The sequence below is a fragment of the Crinia signifera genome, chromosome 6 (assembly GCF_055691185.1).
Source record: "Crinia signifera chromosome 6, ASM5569118v1, whole genome shotgun sequence".
Lineage (NCBI taxonomy): Eukaryota > Metazoa > Chordata > Amphibia > Anura > Myobatrachidae > Crinia > Crinia signifera.
This window is the reverse complement of record NC_139222.1, coordinates 198,630,165-198,652,913: the sequence shown is the minus strand read 5'-3', so window position 1 is coordinate 198,652,913 and position 22,749 is coordinate 198,630,165. Positions and strand designations below refer to the sequence as shown.

Genomic DNA, 22,749 nt, shown 5'->3' with positions numbered 1-22,749 from the left:
TACCCGGTATATCATAAAAGGAGACAAGGTTCTCTCTCAGTACAGATATTAATTTTATTGAACGGGATATAACAAGGGTGGTGTGCATTAAAACAGAATGCACCAAATGTATGCAAAAAAGCAAGGGGAAACAATACCTGAAAGGCAATGTATGGCCATCCACTGTCAGCCAGGTAGTTCCCAGATGGTACCATCTGGGAACTACCTGGCTGACAGTGGATGGCCATACATTGCCTTTCAGGTATTGTTTCCCCTTGCTTTTTTGCATACATTTTGTGCATTCTGTTTTTATGCACACCACCCTTGTTATATCCCGTTCAATAAAATTAATATCTGTACTGAGAGAGAACCTTGTCTCCTTTTATGATATACCGGGTACATTGGAGGCAATCTTTGAAGATTACATTTACATTAGTTACATTTACCCCACCATACAAACATAGCTCGTTACATTTACCCCACCATACAAACATAGCTAGTTACATTTACCCAGCCATACAAACATAGCTAGTTACAATTACCCAGTCATACAAACATAGCTAGTTACTGTACATTTACCCCACCATACAAACTTAGCTAGTTACCTTTACCCCGCCATACAAATATAGCTAGTTACATTTACCCAGCTATATAAACATAGCTAGTTACATTTATCCAGCCATACAAACATTGCTAGTTACGTTTACCCCGCCATACAGACATAGCTAGTTACAATTACCCAGCCATACAAACATAGCTAGTTACATTTACTCCACCATACAAACATAGCTAGTTACCTTTACCCCGCCATACAAATATAGCTAGTTACATTTACCCCGCCATACAAACATAGCTAGTTACATTTACCCCACCATACAAACATAGCTAGTTACGTTTACCCCACCATACAGACATAGCTAGTTACGTTTACCCCGCCATACAGATATAGCTAGTTACGATTACCCAGCCATACAAACATAGCTAAGTACATTTACTCCACCATACAAACATAGCTAGTTACATTTACCCCGCCATACAAACATAGTTAGTTACATTTACCCCGCCATACAAACATAGCTAGTTACATTTACCCCACCATACAAACATAGCTAGTTACATTTACCCCACCATACAAACATAGCTAGTTACATTTACCCCGCCATACAAACATAGCTAGTTACATTTACCCCACCATACAAACGTAGCTAGTTACATTTACCCCGCCATACAAATATAGCTAGTTACATTTACCCCGCCATACAAACATAGCTAGTTACATTTACCCTGCCATACAAACATAGCTAGTTACATTTACCCCACCATACAAACGTAGCTAGTTACATTTACCCCGCCATACAAATATAGCTAGTTACATTTACCCCGCCATACAAACATAGCTAGTTACATTTACCCCGCCATACAAACATAGCTAGTTACATTTACCCCACCATACAAACATAGCTAGTTACCTTTACCCCGCCATACAAATATAGCTAGTTACATTTACCTAGCTATATAAACATAGCTAGTTACATTTACCCAGCCATACAAACATAGCTAGTTACATTGACCCAGCCATACAAACGTAGCTAGTTACATTTACCCCGCCATACAGACATAGCTAGTTACATTTACCCTGCCATACAAATATAGCTAGTTACATTTACCCCGCCATACAGACATAGCTAGTTACATTTACCCCGCCATACAAATATAGCTAGTTACATTTACCCAGCTATATAAACATAGCTAGTTACATTTATCCCACCATACAAACATAGCTAGTTACATTTACCCAGTCATTTAAACATAGCTAGTTACATTTACCCCGCCACACAGACATAGCTAGTTACAATTACCCAGCCATACAAACATAGCTAGTTACATTTACCCCACCATACAAACATAGCTAGTTACCTTTACCCCACCATACAAATATAGATAGTTACATTTACCCAGCTACTGTATATAAACATAGCTAGTTACATTTACCCAGCCATACAAACATAGCTAGTTACATTGACCCCGCCATACAAACTTAGCTAGTTACATTTACCCCGCCATACAGACAAAACTAGTTATATTTACCCTGCCATACAAACATAGCTAGTTACGTTTACCCCACCATACAAACATAGCTAGTTACATTTACCCCATCATGCAAACATAGCTAGTTACATTTACCCCGCCATACAAACATAGCTAGTTACATTTACCCTGCCATACAAACACAGTTACATTTACCAACTTGCCCATTGTATATATTACTTACTGCCTTAGTTCCCCTTTTAAAAACTATTGTAGATTTGAGCATATGAAACTTTTAGAAAATTCTGTTCTGTCTGTGACAAATGTTGTCGCCCTTTTCCCAGCAGCAGTTCTCATCGTATATCGTCAAACCATCACCCGCCCAATTGAAAAACAATTAGTCCTCTTACTAAAAGGTTACAGTCCCGCTGAGCATTTCTGATATCACTTTAATGATCATCTTCGAAAATGCCATAAAGTCAGACTCCCATGAGGTAACCATTTGGAATTATTCCAGTGGCTAACAAAGCAATTTTTTCATACCACTAAAAATATGGGAAAGAACATATGTGTCTTTGTTTTAAAATGATTACTGGGTACAGTCTGCCATGTGGAGACACATTCGAATGTATTCCTCCTTCTCATCCTGAGGCAGACTGTTGTGAAAATGATATTCACAATGACATTTATCCTCGGCTGTGTGAGAACACAGCACAAATATTGACATTTTGTTGTTGAGAAATGTGTTATAATCCCTCCAATACATTTATTGCTCATATCTTAAGCATATGACACTTTTTTAATCGTGATTCTCTGTCAATATCATAAGTATTATGCTGTTAATATGTATGAATAAAGCACAAATGTACTGTATATTTTTATCTCTAGTGCCAAGAAGCTAATCACTGGAGCAATCATGAGTAATGACTTCTTAAGGCAGCTGGAGGCATCACATGTACGGAGAATGGTGGACTGTATGTATGAGCGGCTGTACAGCCAATCACAACTTGTTATTCAGGAGGGTGCAGCAGGAAACCATCTTTATGTCTTGGCAGGTAAGGAACGGACACATTTGTTTTTTGTGTGGGAATTAAATGCAAAAGTCCATATATTGGTTCATATATGCTTTTACTGTGAAAACTAGCTTACCAAGAGGTAACCCATGAGACCCTAATGTGGCACTACAAGGACCAGCACTCCTACTAATTCCCTATATGTCTTCTCACAATGAGACAATGGCACACAAAATTAAAGTACAGTAGCTGCACTTGTGCAGGTGTGACAATAGGAGGCGATAGTGGATCTACAAAAGAAAAACACAAGGGACTCCGTCAGACAGGGACGCACGTGCGTCCAACATGCATGTCCCAGTCTCTCGGCGGCTCGGTGGTGGGAACCTGCCCGTTTCCACTTCAGGGAGATGGGCAGGGTTGGGGGGCTGCGGGGAGGAGGGGGCAGCAGTCGGCAACTGGTGGCAAGGCGGTGGGTATCCGGGGGAACTCCATCGGAATGGGGCGCATGTACGTCTCATGTGCGCACACGCCCTTCCGATGGCTGGTGGGGGGCTAGCGATAGCACCGCCGGCCCCTGTAAAGATGGAGTACGCTCCGTCTGTACCTTTGGTGATGACCATGTTGGGCCTCTTCTATAAAATTTTCCAGGGCCACTGACAGTTCTCAACCAGCCCCTGTGTACAAATATATAGATAGGTCAGCGAGGGCAACTAGCCATGCCTGGGTGTGACTCTACTCACGATTGCTGAGGCTGGTGGCCAAGATGAGGGAGGCTACATCTGTATACAGTACACTTTAGTTAATGTTTTGTTGTGAATCAATTAACCAATATCAGTATATTTTTAGAATATGGGAGGTAAATGGAGCACCTGGAGGTGACCTATATGGGAGTTGAAACCAAGACATCAGTGCTGTGAGGCAGTAATACTAACCATTACACAATCTGTGCTGCCCTCTAATAACATTTTGGTGGAGATTTATGAAAGCTTGGAGAGAGATAATGTACCACCCAATCAGCTTCAAACACAGGGTCAGATGCACTAAGCTTCAAAACTGATAAAATGGAGAGTGATAAACAGCCAACCAATCAGCTCCTATCTGCCATGTCACAGACTGTGTTTTCAAAATGTTAGGAAGGAGCTGATTGGTTGGTTGTTTATCACTTTCCATTTTATCACTTTTGAAGCTTAGTGCATCTGGCCCACAGTCTGTAAAATTACAGTTGCAAACTGATCGGTTTGTACTTAATCTCTCTGCACACTTTGATATATCTCCCTCTATATATTGTACATTCATTATACAGATGGAGCACCTCTCTTTTTTTTGCGGGTCCTGGCGATTCTATCGCCAACTGCCAGGACCCGCCATCAGACTGAAGGGGGCGTGCGCGCACTAGACGCTCGCTAGCTTCAACTAACAGTACAGACCTTTGAGTGCCACATTGTGGATACTATTCATCGTTCACCTGCCATTTGTACTATTTCAGTGAAGGCACCGGGGCATTTGGCGAATTGAATTGAGTGCCAGCTCGCAGCGCCTATATATATATATATATAACCAGCCTGTGTGTCGTTTTGTTCTGAGTGCCACCGTCTGACCTCTCTCTCTCTATATATATATATATATATATATATGCACTTAGATTAAATGTCTTTGTACAGTCTAAAGATCTATGTCTTGCTGAAAATGCTATCAACATCAAGTAAGTGCACTGGAGGCGAACTGCATGTGTAACCTATGTAGATCTAGTTGAAATCATACCAGGGTTAACAAACACATTGTTTTGAATGTAATCCTTTCATTTTTGCAGAGGGCTTGCTTGATGTCATTCAGAACACTCGGCTGCTAGGGCAGATGCATCCCGGGACTGCTTTTGGGGAATTAGCAATTCTGTATAACTGCAAAAGAACAGCCACAGTGAAAGGTATGAGTCAGTATCACGGCTAAGTAAGTATACAGGAGAGAAAACAATAAATAATACATCAGGAACATCTATGCCCTGTTATCCTTTTGTGCGCTAGGCTACAATTCCCATAACGTATTTCATCAAGTCCTATTTGATTTTAATTAACCTTGCTTGAGCATGATTTTCAGTTCACCAGTAAAAGTAACAGTAAGCTGAAGATGCTGCAAAACACATTTCTGTTACTGAGCAACTTGTAATTGAACTAATAAAGTTGCTCTTTTCTATAAAGATTGGAAACAGTATCTTGTGTATCTATGATAATTAGGGCAGAGATGCATGTTAATCATTAAAATATCATGATGACTACACAGAGATTCTGCACTGACTGAATATTGATGTGAGACCCTAGCTGAGTAAGGACTTGGGATAGTTTTAGAGAATGAACGAGGATCTCTGCTTCAGTTAAGACTTATATTTGCAGTTTAAATGTAAACTTTAGGTTAGGTTATATGTATTATTATATGTATTATTTGATATAATATTGGGGTTTTGGGTTAAGATTAATAATAATATTATGTGCACTGCAGTACTGGATGTAACATTATTAGTCTGTGTGCCTATTTATTAAATATCCCCATGGCCAATATAGATGATTCTTTGTAATGCAGGTATATTACATTTGAACCCTTCTCTTTCAATAAATATAAACTTTTCAGATACCATATGTTACAGGTAGCAGAGAGCAGATATGTGTCCTTTTATACGTAGCATCAATGCACCGTTTGGCACCAAACATGCAGCACAGCAGAGTCTCAGATGAAGCCCATTGCCTGTGAAGCAATGGCTGCTATATTGTATCACTTCTTATACAGATTCAGACTCATTTGCACACAGATCTATGAATGTCAAACCTCATTTGATCAGTGTAATCTAGAAAAAAAGACACTCGGCGTGGCCAAGTTGCATGGGACCTGGCACACCAAGAAGGTGCAACTAGAGCCACATGCTATGGGGACACATCTATAGACCTACCTGTCTGAGGAAGCCCAAAATTAGGTACCGTTTGCAAGAGTAGCATGGCTATGGGCCAGCTGCTTCAGTTGGCTTCCAGTGTGGGCACATATATCCTCACCTACAGTTCCTGCAGCAAAGTATGAAGACTTGCTCTTTCCTCCTTTACTGTTAGAACTGTAGTAAGAAGTGATATGCTACTCAGACTAGTATAGTGGTATATGACATTTTGATTTTCTATTAATTAAATGGTACACCAGTTTACAAGAGCTATCAGAAGGATTATTGTCTTATAAGCAAAGTTATATATATGTATATATATCTACACATACATACACTATATGGACAAAAGTATTTGGGCAACAGGGACTGTAATGAAAACTTTTTCAAATACATGTACGTTAATATGGATGTGCCCCCCCCCCCCCCCCCCATTCCAAGCTCTAACAGCGTCTGCCCTTCTTGGAAGGCTTTCCACAAGATTGGAGTGTTTCTTCAGGAATTTGTTCCCATTTATTCTTCAGAGCCTTACTAGGTCAGGCCACGATGTTGCACGAGAAGAACCTGGCTTGCAATCTCTGTGCCAGTTCATCCCAAAGGTGCTTGATGGGGTTGAGGTTAGGGCTTTGTGTGGGAATGTAAAGTCTTTCCACATTGAACTCTTGTCTATAGTCCTCGCTTTGTGCACTGGTGGAAGTCAAGTTGAAATAGAACGGGCCTTCCCCAAACTGTTTTCACAAATTTGAAAGCATAGCGTTGTCCAAAAGGTCTTGATATACTAAAGAACTAAGATTTCTCATTACTGGAGATAAGGGGGCAATCCCAAGCCCTGAAGGACAGTCAAATACCATTATCCCTCCTCCACCAAACTTAAGACAGTCAGGCAACATTCTTCCTGCATCCATCAAACCAAGAATTGCCCATCTGACTGCCAAAAGAGAAGAGTGATTCATCACTCCACAGGATCCATTTCCACTGCTCTGCAGTCCAGTGTTCATGTGCTTTATACCACTCCACTCATGTGCTTTTACACCACTGCTTGGCATTGTACTTGGTGAAGTGAGTCTTGTATGCAGCCGCCCAGCTTTAGAAACCCATTCATTAAGCTTCCTGATGGCACAGTTTTGGTACTTACAGAACTTGAGCTATGTAAGCAGCAGAGAGTTGGTAACTTTTACGCACCATGCACCGTAGCAGATGTTGCCCTTGCTCTGTGATTTTTTTATTGATCTTCTACTTCTTGGCTAAGTTTATGTTGTTGCTAAACACTTACACTTTCTAATAATATCACTGGAATATCCAGCAGGGATGAAATTTCACAAAGCGTCTTATTGCAAAGGTGACATCTTTTTACAGAACCATGCTGAAGTCACTGAGTTCTTCAAAACGACCCATTTTGTATGACAAATGGAGACTGCATGGCTAGGTGCTTGATTTTATAACCTATGGCAAAGGGTCTCATTGAAACACCTAAATTCAATATTTAGAGGGTGTGGCCAAATATTTTTGTCCATATAGTGTGTATGTATGTATGTACAGTATTTATGCATGTACAGATGGATCGCCTCTTAGCCAGCGCCAGGGCTCACCAGATTGCCCCCGCTAGCGAGTTTCCGGGCAGCGGGGGATGCTAACCCTGCCTATCTCCGCTTAATGGAGATGGGCGGGTTAGGGGCGAAGCAGCGGGGACCGGCGGGGAGCTCCATAGTAAGGGGACGCACACGCATCTTGTGCGCATGTCCCCTTCCAGCGGCTGGTGGGGGCTGATGGTTGGCGATCCAACCACCAGCCCCTGCAAGAACCACAAGCGCTCCATCTGTATATATGTATGTGTGTGTGTGTGTGTGTGTGTGTGTGTGTGTATACACATATTAATTTAATTATGTATTTATTTATTTATTGTTTTTCCTATACAGCGGTAAAAGATTCAAAGATCTGGGTCTTGGACAGGCAAGTTTTCCAGAACATCATGATGAGTTCAGCACAGGCTCAGCATCAGGAATACTTCAGCTTTCTCCGCAGGTAATTTAATAATTTCCATTAGAATCTTATTTCTGCACCCACCCATGGATTTTTATCACTAACTAACACGTGAGGGATTTGTAGTAGTAAGTTGAATGTAGAAATTGTGTTATTTCCACAAACTATCCATCAAAGTGTTTATTGACAATCCAAGCATTGGGAGTGCTCGATCATCCACAGAGCTGGCTCCTATGCCTGCACATATTGCCCTTACTGCTGCCACATCAGCAATATACTCATCTTTACAGTGACTAAGTACTGCTTCCTGCAAAATGAGCACACTTACCTTCATAAAAGCTTTGTACTGCTTGGAAAAACCTGATGATCTGATTGATGGACAGTTGTTCAGTCCCTGCTTTAAAACAAATATTTAATCATATTATTTGTCATTTTCCTTATATGTGCCATGATGATTTCACTACACAATTCTGTCCACACAAACCCAAGTTTGGACATGGACAAGTGAAGTCTCAATAAAAAAATACTGCAATTTATGGTGCAGAATTTTGTGTCAATATTATACAGGTTTAGTATCCCTTATCCGAAATGATCGGGACCATAAGCATTTTGGATAAGGGATTTTTTTGGATTTTGGAATATTTTTTTTCATACTTACCTGGTCCCCTGGTGGTGCCTCGACATCCCCCGGCATTCACGGTGTCCCCTGGCATCCACAGTGGCCTCCGGATCCTTTTCAGCGACATCCCCAGTCCCAAGGGTGCATTGCGCGTGGGTGCGCTGATGACATCACCGGTGCTCCCGCTCATTCGCGCAATGCACCCCGGGGACCGGAGATGCCGCTATAGAGGATCCCGGAGATCCCGGAAACCATGGTTTTCAGAATATTTTGGTTTTCGGAATACACAGATAAGGGAGACCCGACCTGTACATATTTATAGCTGGAAAAATGAAGGTACAATAGAGTACAGTATGTAGAACAACTTCTCCTTCCCTTTGGAGTCCTTGACAATCTATTGAAGTTGTCCTACAAAACAGAAACTATGAACACAGATAGATACAGAGAGAGCTGCCATGGAGTATATCAAAGAAATTATATTGATTAATGATTCTTTTCTTTTCCACTCCATGACAACCATAACATATAGTAAAAGTGCAAATATATTTTGTTTTGTTACCGGTACAGTAGCGCTTACATTTAAGTACTACATATTCTCTTGCATAACCTAAACACGATTTTAAATCACTTTTTGTGCAGCACAAACTTGCAGCATTGCTTAAATACAAGCATTTGGTTGTTATTGTGATAAGGCGTGATAAGGCAAACCAATGAAAATCTGATAACATTTATGCTATAGATCACTCTGGCATTTAATTTGAGCATAACTCACTGTATACAGAACCAACAAAGCACAGGTCTCTACACCCCTATTTCAGCCATTATTACGGGAGGACAGCCCCCTCTTAGAGACCAGCAGCTATAGTAGATACTCATCAAGGTGAGCGCTATACCATTCTCTACTGCTACATTGTAGCAGGTTGCCACAATGTAGGCTAACGCCTGTAGGATTATTGCCGCTGCTTCCTCCACCAAAGTCAGCGCGGGACAGATGATTGCTGATGTCTGAAGGTAGCACAGGTAGCTCCCAGTGGATTGCTGGTAGGGCAAATGCATGAGGAGATGCTGATGCTGCTGCACACGGAACCAGAAGTGACACAACAGGGTTTGTTTTGATGGCAATGGGAGACTTCTTCCACCATCAGCAGACTTCTTCTGCTATTACCAATAATATTTTTAAGTACCCCCAACTGGTCTGCAGCATACCCCCAGGGGTAGGAGTACCCCAGGTTGGGAAAAGCTGCTATAGGTTATTAAAAAAAAAAAATCCAGATATTGCCATTTAGAGCTGAGATACATTTTATTTGCAGAAGCAAGAATGAAAAATAACTTTAAAAAATTAAAATAATTTATACAGCATCTAAAATATGTCTATTTTACACATGGGATTAGCAACCCAAATGTGCATAAATTGACGCCTCTGAAATTGTAGTTTATCGTGAGTATTTTTAGTTATAGTGGCATGAAATTTGGCCTGGCATATAGATGTATCAGTCATCACCATCAACTCGATATACAACATGCCAACCCCTCTATAAAAATTAACAAGCGAGCCCCAGTTATTACTAAAGTACTATGGAGAAAGAGGTACTTTAGTGATCGCTCTACAAATTTCTATGTTATCGCCATGTCATAGAATTAAAACAACATATATTTAATCAACATCATCCTAAAAAAGGGATTTTTGTATGATTTATTGCTTACTACAGTATAATAAATAGCAATGGCATAAGTTTCTTCCAGTTGCCACACACAGACACACACCATTTTACACTGTATATATATATTATAGGCAGATCTATGTAGTGTAGTAACTTTATTTAGCTAGAATTAGCATGCATCCTAATAAGTAAGGTATCTGCTTCTAGAGGAAAAGGTCAGGGGTTCTAATACAGGGTGTGACACTTGCAGAAATTATGTTTAGAATAAAGGGATTGTGACATCTATGGTCCTGCTAGGAAAGGTAGTCAGCCACAGATGTGATATTGAGGGCTTTTCAATTAACTGATTTAAAATTGCAGGGGGGAGAGGTGCCCCCCTGGGAGCAGGAGCCCGGCATCTGATGACTCCATTGACTCCTAGAGAAAAGCAGCCCATACATGCTGCGATGCGGGCTGTGCGTTCTGTCCTTTGAGGTGCGCGCTCCCGCGGCACCTCATCGCACAGTACAAAAAGTATGTGCTTGCGCATACTTTTTGTACTTTGTTTTCATCACATTGCATCGCATTGCATGCACAATGCATGCACAGGCAATGCAATGCAATGTGATCCGTGCTTGTAAAGCACGGAACGCACGCACGTATTGCAGCGTGTATGGCCAGTATTACGCCACAGATAAATAGTATACTACTGTATATTGTTAATTTCGATTGCCTTGGCTCATTATGCTGATAGTGTACATTTATAGCCAAAAACGTATGCCAGGGCAAGGAATGCGTTCATTTGTACTTATTGATATATGATTGATAAATGATTGATATAAGATATGATTGAAAAGCACAGAAGGAAGCCAAAGAATGATGGCACCTCATTAAGCAAGGTGCACAATGAAATACTGCACACAATTGATACAAAATATTAGTAAGAAAACTCTTAACATACTGTATGCCTGGAAAGCATAAAAACCTTACGAGTATCTACAGCACTGTATATGGTGTTTTATGTGCTAAAAATGCTTCTGTTATTGCTGCCTGTGCAAATATTAATGAGTTTCTGTGCTTACTTCCTTTCCTGTCTGCAAGCTACTGCTTTTAAAAGCTGCCATTATCTCTGACATGTCATACGAGATATGAATGATAACACAATGATTTGTGGAAGTAGTAATGCCAGTCTTGGGGGTTAGGGGTGCATTACATTATTGCAGGGTTGCCTACTTTTGAAAAATAATTTCAGGGAGAAAAGTTAAAGAAATGGGGCGGGCCTTGCGTCGCCAGAGGGCAGACCTTGCATTGCCAGGGGATGGGCCATGTGTCGCCAGGGGGCGGGCCATGTGGGCCCTGCTGTACCTGGCTACCGGGCCCCTCCGGCAGCTGTCCTGCACCCTGCCTCTGCTCGGTACCATGGATAGAGACCCCTCTCGCTACTTCAGTCCCTGCATTGCTGATGCCTTCTCATCATCTCCCAGCTTGGTCCCCATAACAACTGCTGTAACCTGCTGCCTAAAATGTGAGGGCTCCATGCTGCGGCTAGAGCGTCTAATAATGATTAATGCTATTTATTATGTAATCACAAAACGTAAACAATGGTGCAGTAAAAAATATATAGTCCTGTTATACAACAGAGCTGGGAATAATGGGGATGGAGGTGAGGTGTGGGTGATAACCTGGCCCGCACCACAACAGTTTGGGATGATGCATGACAGTCCAGCGGTAGGTTCCTACCATCCTGCAGTGCACCTCCGCTTATGGTACCTTTAATGTGCAGTGTGCGCTTTGATGTTATAAACGTCTGCAGTTGATGATGTTACTGGTAACCACCAGTCTGGTCCCCCGGTGTGTGCTCTGTCCCCCGCCGCTCTGTTCTCTGCTGGGATCTGCATGCGCTGCAGCCTCTCCGGCTGTAGTCCCATGATATTCAATGTTGCCTAGCGACGCTTCCGTTGCAAGACTTCACCTCCTGGAGCGCGCTGGCAACAGAGTGACAGGTGATCGCGGGCATCTAGCGCATGCGAAGTACGCAGTGCAGATGATCTTGTGGCAGCTGCGGGAGTAATGGGTCTTCTCCCAGGAGTCCGTGAGATGTCCCAGGATTCCGGGAGTCTCACGAGTCAGCAACCCTGCATTATTGCAGTAGTAATGCAAACCTAAGCTTCCCTTGACTTAGCAATGGAGTTTTCACTGAGCGACAAGTCGTTTACTTAAATGACCGCCACAGGTGAAATGAACAATTCACAAACCTCACTGCAAACAGTATCAATGTTCTGAACTAAAGAGGACATCCTGGGCAAGGAAAGACTATGGATAATCTTTATGTATCTGGGACAAGGGGAGTCATTGTCTATTAAATTTGAAAAGTCATGTGCCATTTAGATACAATGCTGTCTCTCCGAGTCAGCTGAACCGACTCTAAGGAAGTCATTAAGAAGTGTGGGCAACTTCCATTACTGGGAAAGAGTGGGAGAAAATCTATATTGACACAGACAAGAAGTGGGAAATGTATTACAGAGCTGTCAAAGTATATTTGAAATGTCGTTTCTAGGAATATAACTTCTCTTAATATGTTTTTTTTTTTTTTTTTTTCAGTGTTGCACTACTGAAAGATTTACCCGAAGAGAAGCTATCCAAGATAGTAGACTGCCTGGAAGTTGTGCGTATATTTTTTTATATGCTGCGGTTGTTTGTACAGCATGTGGTTGTATGTGCATTGTTCTTACATTAAGTCAGATGTTTGTAACCATTTTGGCTACAAATATGTATAAACATTTAGAAACAGCTTTGAGACTCAAACTGCATTATCCACATTTGGCTTCAGGGCCGGTGTAGGTTTCTTGGCACCCGTGGCAAAACTTCAGTCTACTGCCACCCCGGCAACTCCACACTGCCACCAATACCCACTTGTGAAGGTGTTGAGGTGACATCTTAGATATGCCTCAGTCACCACCTGCATTAAGTACAACAAAGATGTCTTCTTCTTAGACATCTGTACTTTTGTGGAGCCCCAAAGATCCCGATGCCCTAGGCAGCTGCCTAAAGCTCCCTAATGGTATAGCCGGCCTGTATACAGTATATATTATTTCTAGAAGGTGATCTTTGGTGACGATCCCTTTTTCACCTTTTATACTTAACCAAAATTGATAAATGAGGTACCATTTAAAAGTTAATTTAGAATTGCACAGTGTTTTGTTTGTTTAAAAATCGAAGTTAAAAATAGATTTTTGACCCTAGAATTCTTTCCCTGAATGCATTGGTACGGTACAGCTAAGATGATCAGTTTTTCCCATGTACTCAAGATGGCTACAAATTGACCAGTTTTTCTTTCATCCTACTACAAACCACCAACCTTGTTATAAAATGAATCATATTTTATTTGCATGCAAAATTTTCACACGGGCCACCTAGTATTAGTTGATTTATGTTACTACTTGTTGGGCAGAATTAGCGACCCAGCAATCAGGTCTGAATCAGGCCCACTGTCTCCTGAAAGCATGAGGGGGGATTTAACATACAATCCAAAGTCCAGTTTTTATATCCAAGTTTAGGTTGTGATTTTCAACCGCTCTATTTTACATTGTGATGAATACCACTATATTAACTACAGAGTTTAGTTAAAGTATAACACATTTTCAATAAGAGGTATTTCATAGTGCACATGTACAGAGAGATTCTGATGAAAATGGGTTCTCATGTCTAAGTGTGATATTATGCAGACAGCTAATCTTCAGTTACTCATCTGTTTTACCATGAATGTCATATGAATGTAAATATTACAATGCTAAGATATTCTCTTCCTCTGATTGCTGATTATCTCCTCCAATGTAGACCTCTAGAGCTGTAGTTTGAGTTTCTGCTATTGTAGCTCTTTGACAGTGATTACACATTACATTACACTATACAATATTATGTATTGGTGCCCAGCATTATTTTAGCCCATCCTGAATGACTTTTAATATATGTTATTAACTATATATTCAAAGTATCATATCAACCATCACTAAACAAAAGGTAAAGAAACACAGGAAAATAAAATGAATGGTTCTACGCAGTGGCTTAACTTTAGGGCCGCAGCCCCCCGCGGCGGCGGGGAGGCGGCGGGGGTCTGCGGGCGCTATTGTTTCTCCCCCAGCTCCCCCCTCCTTGTGGGTGCAGCGGGGAGCTGGCAGGGGGGTCCGTGCGGCGCGGGGGTACCACTACCTGCGGTCAGGAAAAGGCTGGACTCTGGAGGTCCCTGCGGCTCTGAGAGTATGATGTTGCCCGGGTCCCTGCAGTGAAGTGGAAATAACGCGCTACCGCTACCGTTATCACCTCCTGTCATTTTTTTTAAACACAGGGGTCTATGTTCTGAGACTTGCAGAGAGATAAAGTATAGGGACATTCTGTACCAACCAACCAGCTCCTAAGTGTTATATTTTACTTTATCCCTCTCCATTTTTTTGTGCACAGACCGCAGAGCCTGTAACATGGCATGTAGTAACTGATTGGCTGGTACCTTATCTCTCTCCACTTTATTACTCTCAAAGGCTTAGTAAATACATCTGCCCCTTAAAGTCTATTAGCTGATCTTTAAAAATATGTAAGTAAAAAGACCTATATTCACACAATTTTTGCCAAGTGTTCGCTTCAATTTGTTCATTTTAACACTGTAAGTAATATGTACTAGTGTTAATACTCAGTACAACTACTGTACTTGGCATTAGTACATAGTACAATATGACGTTCAGGGTATTGTTTATGCTTTTAATTAGCATTGTTTTTCAACAACCATGTGTACAATGCTATGCAGTTACAAGGTTGACAATAACCATGTCAACATTCATAATGTCGACACCACAATGTCTACATCAGAATTTCAACATGATCCAAACGGCTGACATTCTCAAACTGTCATCAGTTTCACAATGTCAGCATCTCAAATGTTGCAACCCATGAACACTAACATTAAATCATCTGGGTTGTGAGCACAAAGGGGGTTTCAATAAGTTTCCAGATGTGCAGTGTGTAGGTTGAATAGTTGTGAACTATAATCTCTGACTAAATTTATTGGGATATGTCAAGGCAGAGAACCATATACTCTATGGGCAGTATTCAATGAGCATTTTGGCGATGTGCAGCGAATCCTGTTTAGGATTCGCTGCACATTCGCCACTGCTCGCCACGTTCCGGAGCCTCGCCGGCTCCAGTATTCAACGAGTCAGGGGCTCGCTGCCCCTGACCGGCGAATTTTAACTCCTGCGGCGCATGCCGCAGGGAGCCTGAGGACGGCGGCAGGCAGGGAGATGGAAGTCTCCCTGCCTGCCCCAGAATGTTTGTGGGGGGGAGGTGGGCTCCCCGGGTGCCAGGCAGCACAGGCTGACCCCCAGGGGTGCCAGCAGGGGACTGGGTATATTCACTACACCCGATCAGGCATATGTAATGATCGGGTGAAGTGAATATATGAATATCTAATGAGCGGCTCAGCTCCGGCCCCCTGCTGGCTGGTCTGTGTAAAAAAAAAAAAAATTAAAATTAAATATATATTCATGTGCTTACAGCACATGAATAAAAATAGCATGCCCCTCCTCAGAATAAAATACCTGATTTTTTTACACTAAATGTAAAAAACAAAACACTTAAAAGTTCACATTTCACTTCACCATAAAAAGATAGCGATTGCTACTCGGTGAATCATGGTGAAAAAAACCTTGAAATGTATTTGCCATCTGGTCATTGAATAGGGTGATTCACCGTTTTAGTCAAAAATTCGCCTTACAGCACAAAATCGCCATAAAAACCTGGCGAATCAGCCTCATTGAATACCGCCCTATAAGTAGCCCTGCACACCAACGGAGTCAGCATATTCACAATGTTCATGAACTCGTTATGGAACTCAACAGAGGCTACTGGAGAACCATGATTTTCTATGACTACAATAGTGGCCCTTAGCAGCACCCACTGTGAGCAACTTTTACGGGTGACGTGCTGTCATGGAGGCCATAGTTGTGGACAGCATGATGGCCGTGGCCAGATAGAGAAGAAATAGGCATCTTATCAGCATCCATCCACATGAGACTCCATGAAAATCTTGGGACTTGGCCTGAGCAAGGTTTCTGCATACTAGTTACCCCATCAGCTAACTTTAGAGCAGAATGAGGCTCATTGGACTTGGTGCTGCACTATGCCGGCCAGGTTTGATGGCAGTCACTTAGATCCTTTCTGGGAAATCATCAGTAGCAATTAATCTTAAACCTACAGTTGGCCCAGTAGACTGCAGTTGGCATTCATCTCACTATAAACTGCGCTACAGTAAAATTGTCCTTGGTTATGGTGGACACAGGGCAGCTTTCTTAACTCCACATTTTCCAGGAAATGTTTACTATGTCAAAATTATGTGCCAACACAGAAGTTCCAATGTGAGTGCAGCATGCCCAAGCAGATGGTGGCTGTTTTTGTGGCCAAGACTGGGCACATGCCATCCTAAAACTTCACTGGGGAAGGTAGGCAAACCAATGCCTCCCACATGTGCTGGAAGCCAATTTCAGGTGACGTCCAATATCTTACATTCATGATGCCCTTCTTCGTCACAACAATGCACCTGCCCACAAGTCCAGAAAAGTGATTCATTTTCTGACCTATGAACGCATCCAGGAACTTCATCCCCTGTACAGTCCAGAATTGACCTCTGCGTCTTCTTCACATTCCCACAAATCAAGCGCAAGATGTTTGGGATCCGTTTGAGTCACTGGAAGCTGCAGTGCAGACCTTCATCTGTTTGTAGAAGACATTTCTGCTTTGGGCAAGTCCAGCTGCTTCACCAAGTGGTTTGTACACATACAATGTTGAATAGACTCATCTCAATAGTAATACTGTAGTGTTAACTTTATAAATATACTTTTTTGTGCATCGGTGTAATTATTGCACACCCCACAGTCCTGGAAAATATTTCCACCCTAGAAAAGACAAATATAAATTTGCTTAGATATCTTGTCCTTGCTGCTAACTAAATTGACTTTGCTATTGATACAATTTCCAACACATCTACTTGCCACAAATACACTTTATGTTGGTGTTTAATGGTTAATAGTGACACAGTTCCCATGTGAATGGCATTACTGCTTCTTATATGTCTGCTCTCTGTGAGGGAGACCAAGCCACTTGTAGCCTTTGGTAGTCCCCAGGGGTTAAAGAAACGGGGGAAGGGGGTGGATCTCAGTTCCACCACCTCTAATGGTGAGGTGGAACATTTTAACCTCCACATTGGCCCTGCATAGTAATTTTCACAGAAAAGCATTCTACGATAGTTTGCAGTTTGCAGGTGGATGCCCAAAACTCTACCATTGGCCCTGTCTCTACCTAATGGGAAGGGGGGGGAGTAATTAGGTGGCATAGAGAAATGAGTTCCCCCACCTCTGCATGACCACTTTAAGTCCTGGTAGTCCCTAAGTTATTAGTCCATTATTCTACTAAAGATATTGTAGAATGAAGTGTAATTACAGTTCTAATACTGGTAGTGTAGAGAAGTGTGGTTCTGCTGACTTGGCACTGCATCAGCAAACTCTTCATTAAGAATAAAGAGAGCAATCACAATTTAGTAGCTGGTGAGAGCAGTGTTGCTTGACTAATTGTTTGTCCCTCACTGAGCAAATGACTCATTCTCTATCAGACACATACAAATAATGAAATGGGTTACTGATCTGAATATTTTATAGTTCTTTGAGATGGGCTCGGGGCTGGACAATTATATTATTTATTTATAATTCTAAATGCAGAGGTTTTTTTTTTTAATACACAGCGGAGGTGAGAAATGTTCTAGATAAAGCAGATTTATTTGTAAAAGTATTTGAATCACAAATGCAAAACCTCCTGCACCTCCCTCCCCAAAGACCCACGAATTGCAGGATTTGCAGTACTGGGGGCGGGGCTTGACAATGTCTACATTAGGCCCCCTGAAGTGCTGCTGACAGTCTCCCGGAGAGAAGACTTTAAAAGTAGGTAACCCTGGTGAATTTGAAGGCCAAAGTAGGTAACCCTGGTGAATTTTAAGCCCAGGTAACTGAACAGCCTGTAGTACAAGCCATGCGCGAGGCCCATGCTATGCATGCGCAAGGCCTTCCTGCAATAAAATCCTACTAAATTTTTGATCGCTGGATGTTAGCAAGTTGATTGGCAGGCAGCTGGCATTTGTGAGTGGTAACTGTTTTCTGGAAGTGTCAGGAAAAATGCAGGCGTGCCCAGTCGATTGAAGGGAAGTTGTGTCAGGTCAGCTACAGCCCGAAACAGCCTGTTTCTATCACAGTTACCGAGTAAGTCCACACAGTAGAAAAATCATTCGATGGTATATGGATTTGCTGCTATTTGCTGATTGGTGTAATTTTCAGGTCTTTGCAAATTAGCAGAGAACCAATCAGGTCTGAATAACCCCCATAGTTACGAAGAGACCCATATATGGAAAAAAAAATGAATTCATTTTTATTACAGAATTTTTCTTGCGGCCGTATGTTGAAAACCACATTCAGCTGTTTATCAAGTGAGTTTTTTCTCAGCTCTTCCCTCTGTAGCTATTAGGTTAGCCATGAGCATAACAATATTGGGTGCAAATGGTGCCAATGCTATGGGGCCCAGAGTCTTAGGTGGGCCTTGGCCATTTTATAAAGTTGCATACCAGTTTGCCATATTTGCCGGCTAAGCAACTAAGGGGGTGATTCTAGTGGAATGGTCGCCGACAATTGAATAATTTTACCTGCCTTTGCAAATATGTCAGTGGACTTTGCGGGCAGCGGGACGAAGACAGTGCGGGCGGCTGACGTCATGTGATGCCAGCCGTCTGCCCACAGCACACCTTGTCCCCCCTGCAATCTCATGGGAAAGGTCACCTGGGCGTTCCGATGGGCGACACCCAAGCCTGCCACCACACACTGCAGCTTGCACTTCTCCATGCAAACGGCCCAGACACATTGCAAATGACCATGGCCATTCAGTCAGGGTTTGCACCTGTGCAGAAATGCACAGACACAAACCCCAACAATAGGGGCAGGGGCTGAATTCGGTTCACTCTGAGTGAACCGGAATCGGCCCCAGAGTCTGATCCATATCCTAGCCTGAATTGTGTGATAGCACTTTAATTTTTCATAATTTGAACTGAAGGCCACTGTAATGTGCAACAATATCAACTGGAGGGCACTGTAATGTGTCAGAATTTGATCTGCCAATTGTAATGGGGAGGACACTATGATGTTACATAATAAGAACTGGGTCACTGTAATGTGGCACAATATAAAGTGGAGACACTATATATATAAACTGGGGAACTGTAATGTTGCATAATTTAAACTGGAGCACAATCTAATGTGGCACAGTATGAATAAGGGGCATTATAATATGGCATAATATAAAATGGGGACAATGTATTTCATAATGTGAATAGGGGATACTGGGCTTAATTCAGCATGGATTGTTACTCAGAGAAAATGCCGTGGACTACGAGCTGAAAGCCGCCTCCCAAACAGAAAAGTAAAACACCCCTTGCAAAATTGCTAATACTTCACAAATAGCAATGTATTCACTCTGTGGAATACCCTCCTATGCACAATAAGACTGTCCTCTAGTATCTAAACCTACAAACTTTCCCAGAAAGCTTACCTCTTCAGACAAGCTTATGAAATTTTAGAACCGCCAACACAACATTAACCCCTCCTATCAAATGACATCCCCACTGTACAGTCCTCACATAGCCTCACTTATTTTCTCAGTCACATTTCCATCATTCTGACCCCTGATTAACATTGCAAGGTCATCGTATCATGCAGCCCATTAAGAACCTTTGCAATCTGGTGGACCATTATACAATAGATAACACCTATCCTTGTGTATCAGTCTGAATTTAAGCCCACATTTTATTATAGGTAAAATTCAACTAAAAAGAGAGAGCGCACTCAATATATCAATATATTTAATTAATAAAAAGACACATTTAAAATTATATACTGTCTATTTAATTTAACTTAATTTTTATAATTTGCGCCTGATATACCATCAGTATAATCTGGCTTTTATTATAGGTGGCCATCTTGATTCACTCACTAATACCTCATCATGCAGCCAGCACTTTATGACATAAATATATGCCTAAAATTGTGTATTATTAAGCTAATTAATATTTCTGAAATGTCAAGTATTTATACTGTAAATAATTAAATATGTTTGCTGCTCTATTCCTCCCAAATATGGGAGGAATACCTTACAAATATAGCTACCATGGTCTTTTTCATACCTACCTAATATGGCTACCATAGTATTTTTCATACATACCAAATAAGCATACCATGGTCTATTTCATACATCCCAAATATGTATACCATGGTCTATTTCATACATCCCAAATATGTATACCATGGTCTATTTCATACATCTCAAATATGTATACCATGGTCTCTTTCATACATCTCAAATATGTATACCATGGTCTCTTTCATACAACTCAAATATGCATACCATAGACTCTTTCATCCCTACCTAATATGGCTTCTATAATCTATTTCATACATACCAAATATGCACAAAAGAAAGAAAGGTAGACAGTCCCCTCCACTGGCGCCTGAAAGTAGGAAGAGTACGTCCCTTTAAATAAATTTAGGATCCTCTTCTCCGAATAGATGTATAGATCACCATATGTGTAAATAAATACTGTACGCCCCTTTTCACGGGGTCACGGTCCTCTTCTCTGCCTCCAACTTAGATTTCCTATTTTAGGTATATAGATTCGAAAATCCCTCCTCTCCTCCTGGTCACCCTCTCAGAATGGGGTGGTGGTTCCCAAAAAAACAGAGGTGGTGGTATATAGTGTAATACAGTAATTTATTTTGATAAAACCGACATACACACATATAAAATGACAAACAATGGATGTAAATGGCCTGTTACCCTTTAGGATGGAGGATCAAGGAGTGACCCCAACCCTCAAATGCGCATAGAAACTGAAGGTGAGTCGGGATATCACCAAACAGTTAGGCAGCTAGGCAGATGTTCAGGTACAGGTCCAGAAAAACGATCCACAGTGTCCAAGTCCTAAGAACCAAAGAGGTCCTGGCTTCAAGCGCTTTCGACCTCCACTGAGGTCTTTTTCAAGAAGAATGTGTCTTACAGCTGATCAGGCTGGATATAAATACCTAGATGCGCCAATCAAGTTTCACCACCATGATGATTGACCCTTAAAAACCCAATAAAGGAACAGATTGTAGGCAGGGCTTACCAAAGTTCCGTTCATCCCTGAACATAACGTTCCCCTTCAGTAACAATGTCCGTACCGGAAGTTGAAGTCCGGCATCTGACCTCACTTCCGGTCTGCGGCTAATGGAGAAGCTGGTCCGTGTCCCCGGGAAACCACAAGGTCCATAAGGTTCCCTGGTGTAGTCAGTTCCTACACCTAATGTCCGAGGTGCCAGATGTTTATTCCATATTAATTCAGACCACGTGAGATCGCCGTACATAACAGTACTTCCGGTTTCGGGGTTGCGGACTTTAGTATCACTCAGAACTCAGTTGGTTTCTGATTGGTTGGATCATAGATGTATAGATTCCAAACCCTTTTGTAAACATCTGGATCATACACTGGGGAGGATATATAAAAAGAGAGAAATCCCCAACAACAAAGGGATATCCACAATTAATAAAACTGTCCATACCAATATAACAATATGAAAACATTACAGTACATACAATATAAATCTTTAAAATCCATAAATAACAATGTATTTCTATAGCAGCAGTGGAGAGAATAAAAAAACATATATATCATTGATAAAACCATTTTACCTCAAAATCAGTATTGAGGCCTCCTGGTTTAAGGGTGTTAAAATTATAAATGCATTTCATCTGCTCTTGTGCTAAAATCGTGGGCAGGTTCCTATTTCTGACACTTGTTGAGACCTGTTTCATACAAAAAAAAACTAATTATGGATTGAGGGGAAGAATTGTGAATGATTTTAAAATGATAAGAGAGGGAGTGGGATTCCAGACCCTTCTTGATATTGTTCAAATGTTCCCCCAACCGAACTTTGAAGGGCCTGGAAGTCCTACCAATATAAAAAAGATGGCAGGAACACTCAATGGCATAGACCACATTCTTGCTGTTGCACGTCATGAATTTTTCAAAAACGTGACAGGTCCCATTAATATCAAAATTCTCATATTTCGTAATGCCATTGCTCTTGATGGTCTTACAACCTGTACATCCGCCACATCTGTGAAATCCTTTTGTGGCAATGGTGCCCTTCGGTTTCACAGAAATTAAAGCACTTTGTACAATTTTAGTCCTCATAGTCGGTGCCTTTCTGTAGACAAACTTTGGATGTATTGGCAGTTGTGTTCCTAAAATGGGATCTTTCTTTAAAATGTTCCAATTCTTTTTAAAAGCCCTCTCTATCAACTTGTGCTGGGTATTAAAACCTGTGATAAAAGCCCACTTAAAATCGTTATTGTTGGAGGTTTCTTTCACATTATCAATTAAGAAATCCGTACGATTAATTTCGTTAGTAGCATCAATCTTTTCTTTAATTAAATTAGGATCATACCCACTTTTAATGA

The 22,749-nt window shown here is 41.4% G+C and overlaps 1 protein-coding gene and 1 long non-coding RNA gene across 4 annotated transcripts in view; one reads left to right on the top strand and one right to left on the bottom strand.

Moving 5' to 3' along the window:
- LOC146008833 (cGMP-dependent protein kinase 2-like) overlaps positions 1–22,749 on the top strand; it is a 165,818-nt gene that overhangs the window by 50,825 nt on the left and 92,244 nt on the right. For all 3 annotated transcript variants that reach the window (XM_083148590.1, XM_083148591.1, XM_083148592.1), the window contains 4 exons: positions 2,896–3,062; positions 4,831–4,944; positions 7,854–7,959; positions 12,778–12,841. In XM_083148590.1, coding sequence (XP_083004716.1) covers positions 2,896–3,062; positions 4,831–4,944; positions 7,854–7,959; positions 12,778–12,841 — 451 coding nt within the window. The remainder of the gene's footprint in view (positions 1–2,895; positions 3,063–4,830; positions 4,945–7,853; positions 7,960–12,777; positions 12,842–22,749) is intronic.
- On the bottom strand, positions 4,788–12,096 carry LOC146008835 (uncharacterized). Its single transcript, XR_014444576.1, has 3 exons — positions 11,947–12,096; positions 8,246–8,314; positions 4,788–4,918 (listed from the first exon to the last, which is right to left on the bottom strand). It is a non-coding gene; the product is annotated as an uncharacterized LOC146008835 (long non-coding RNA).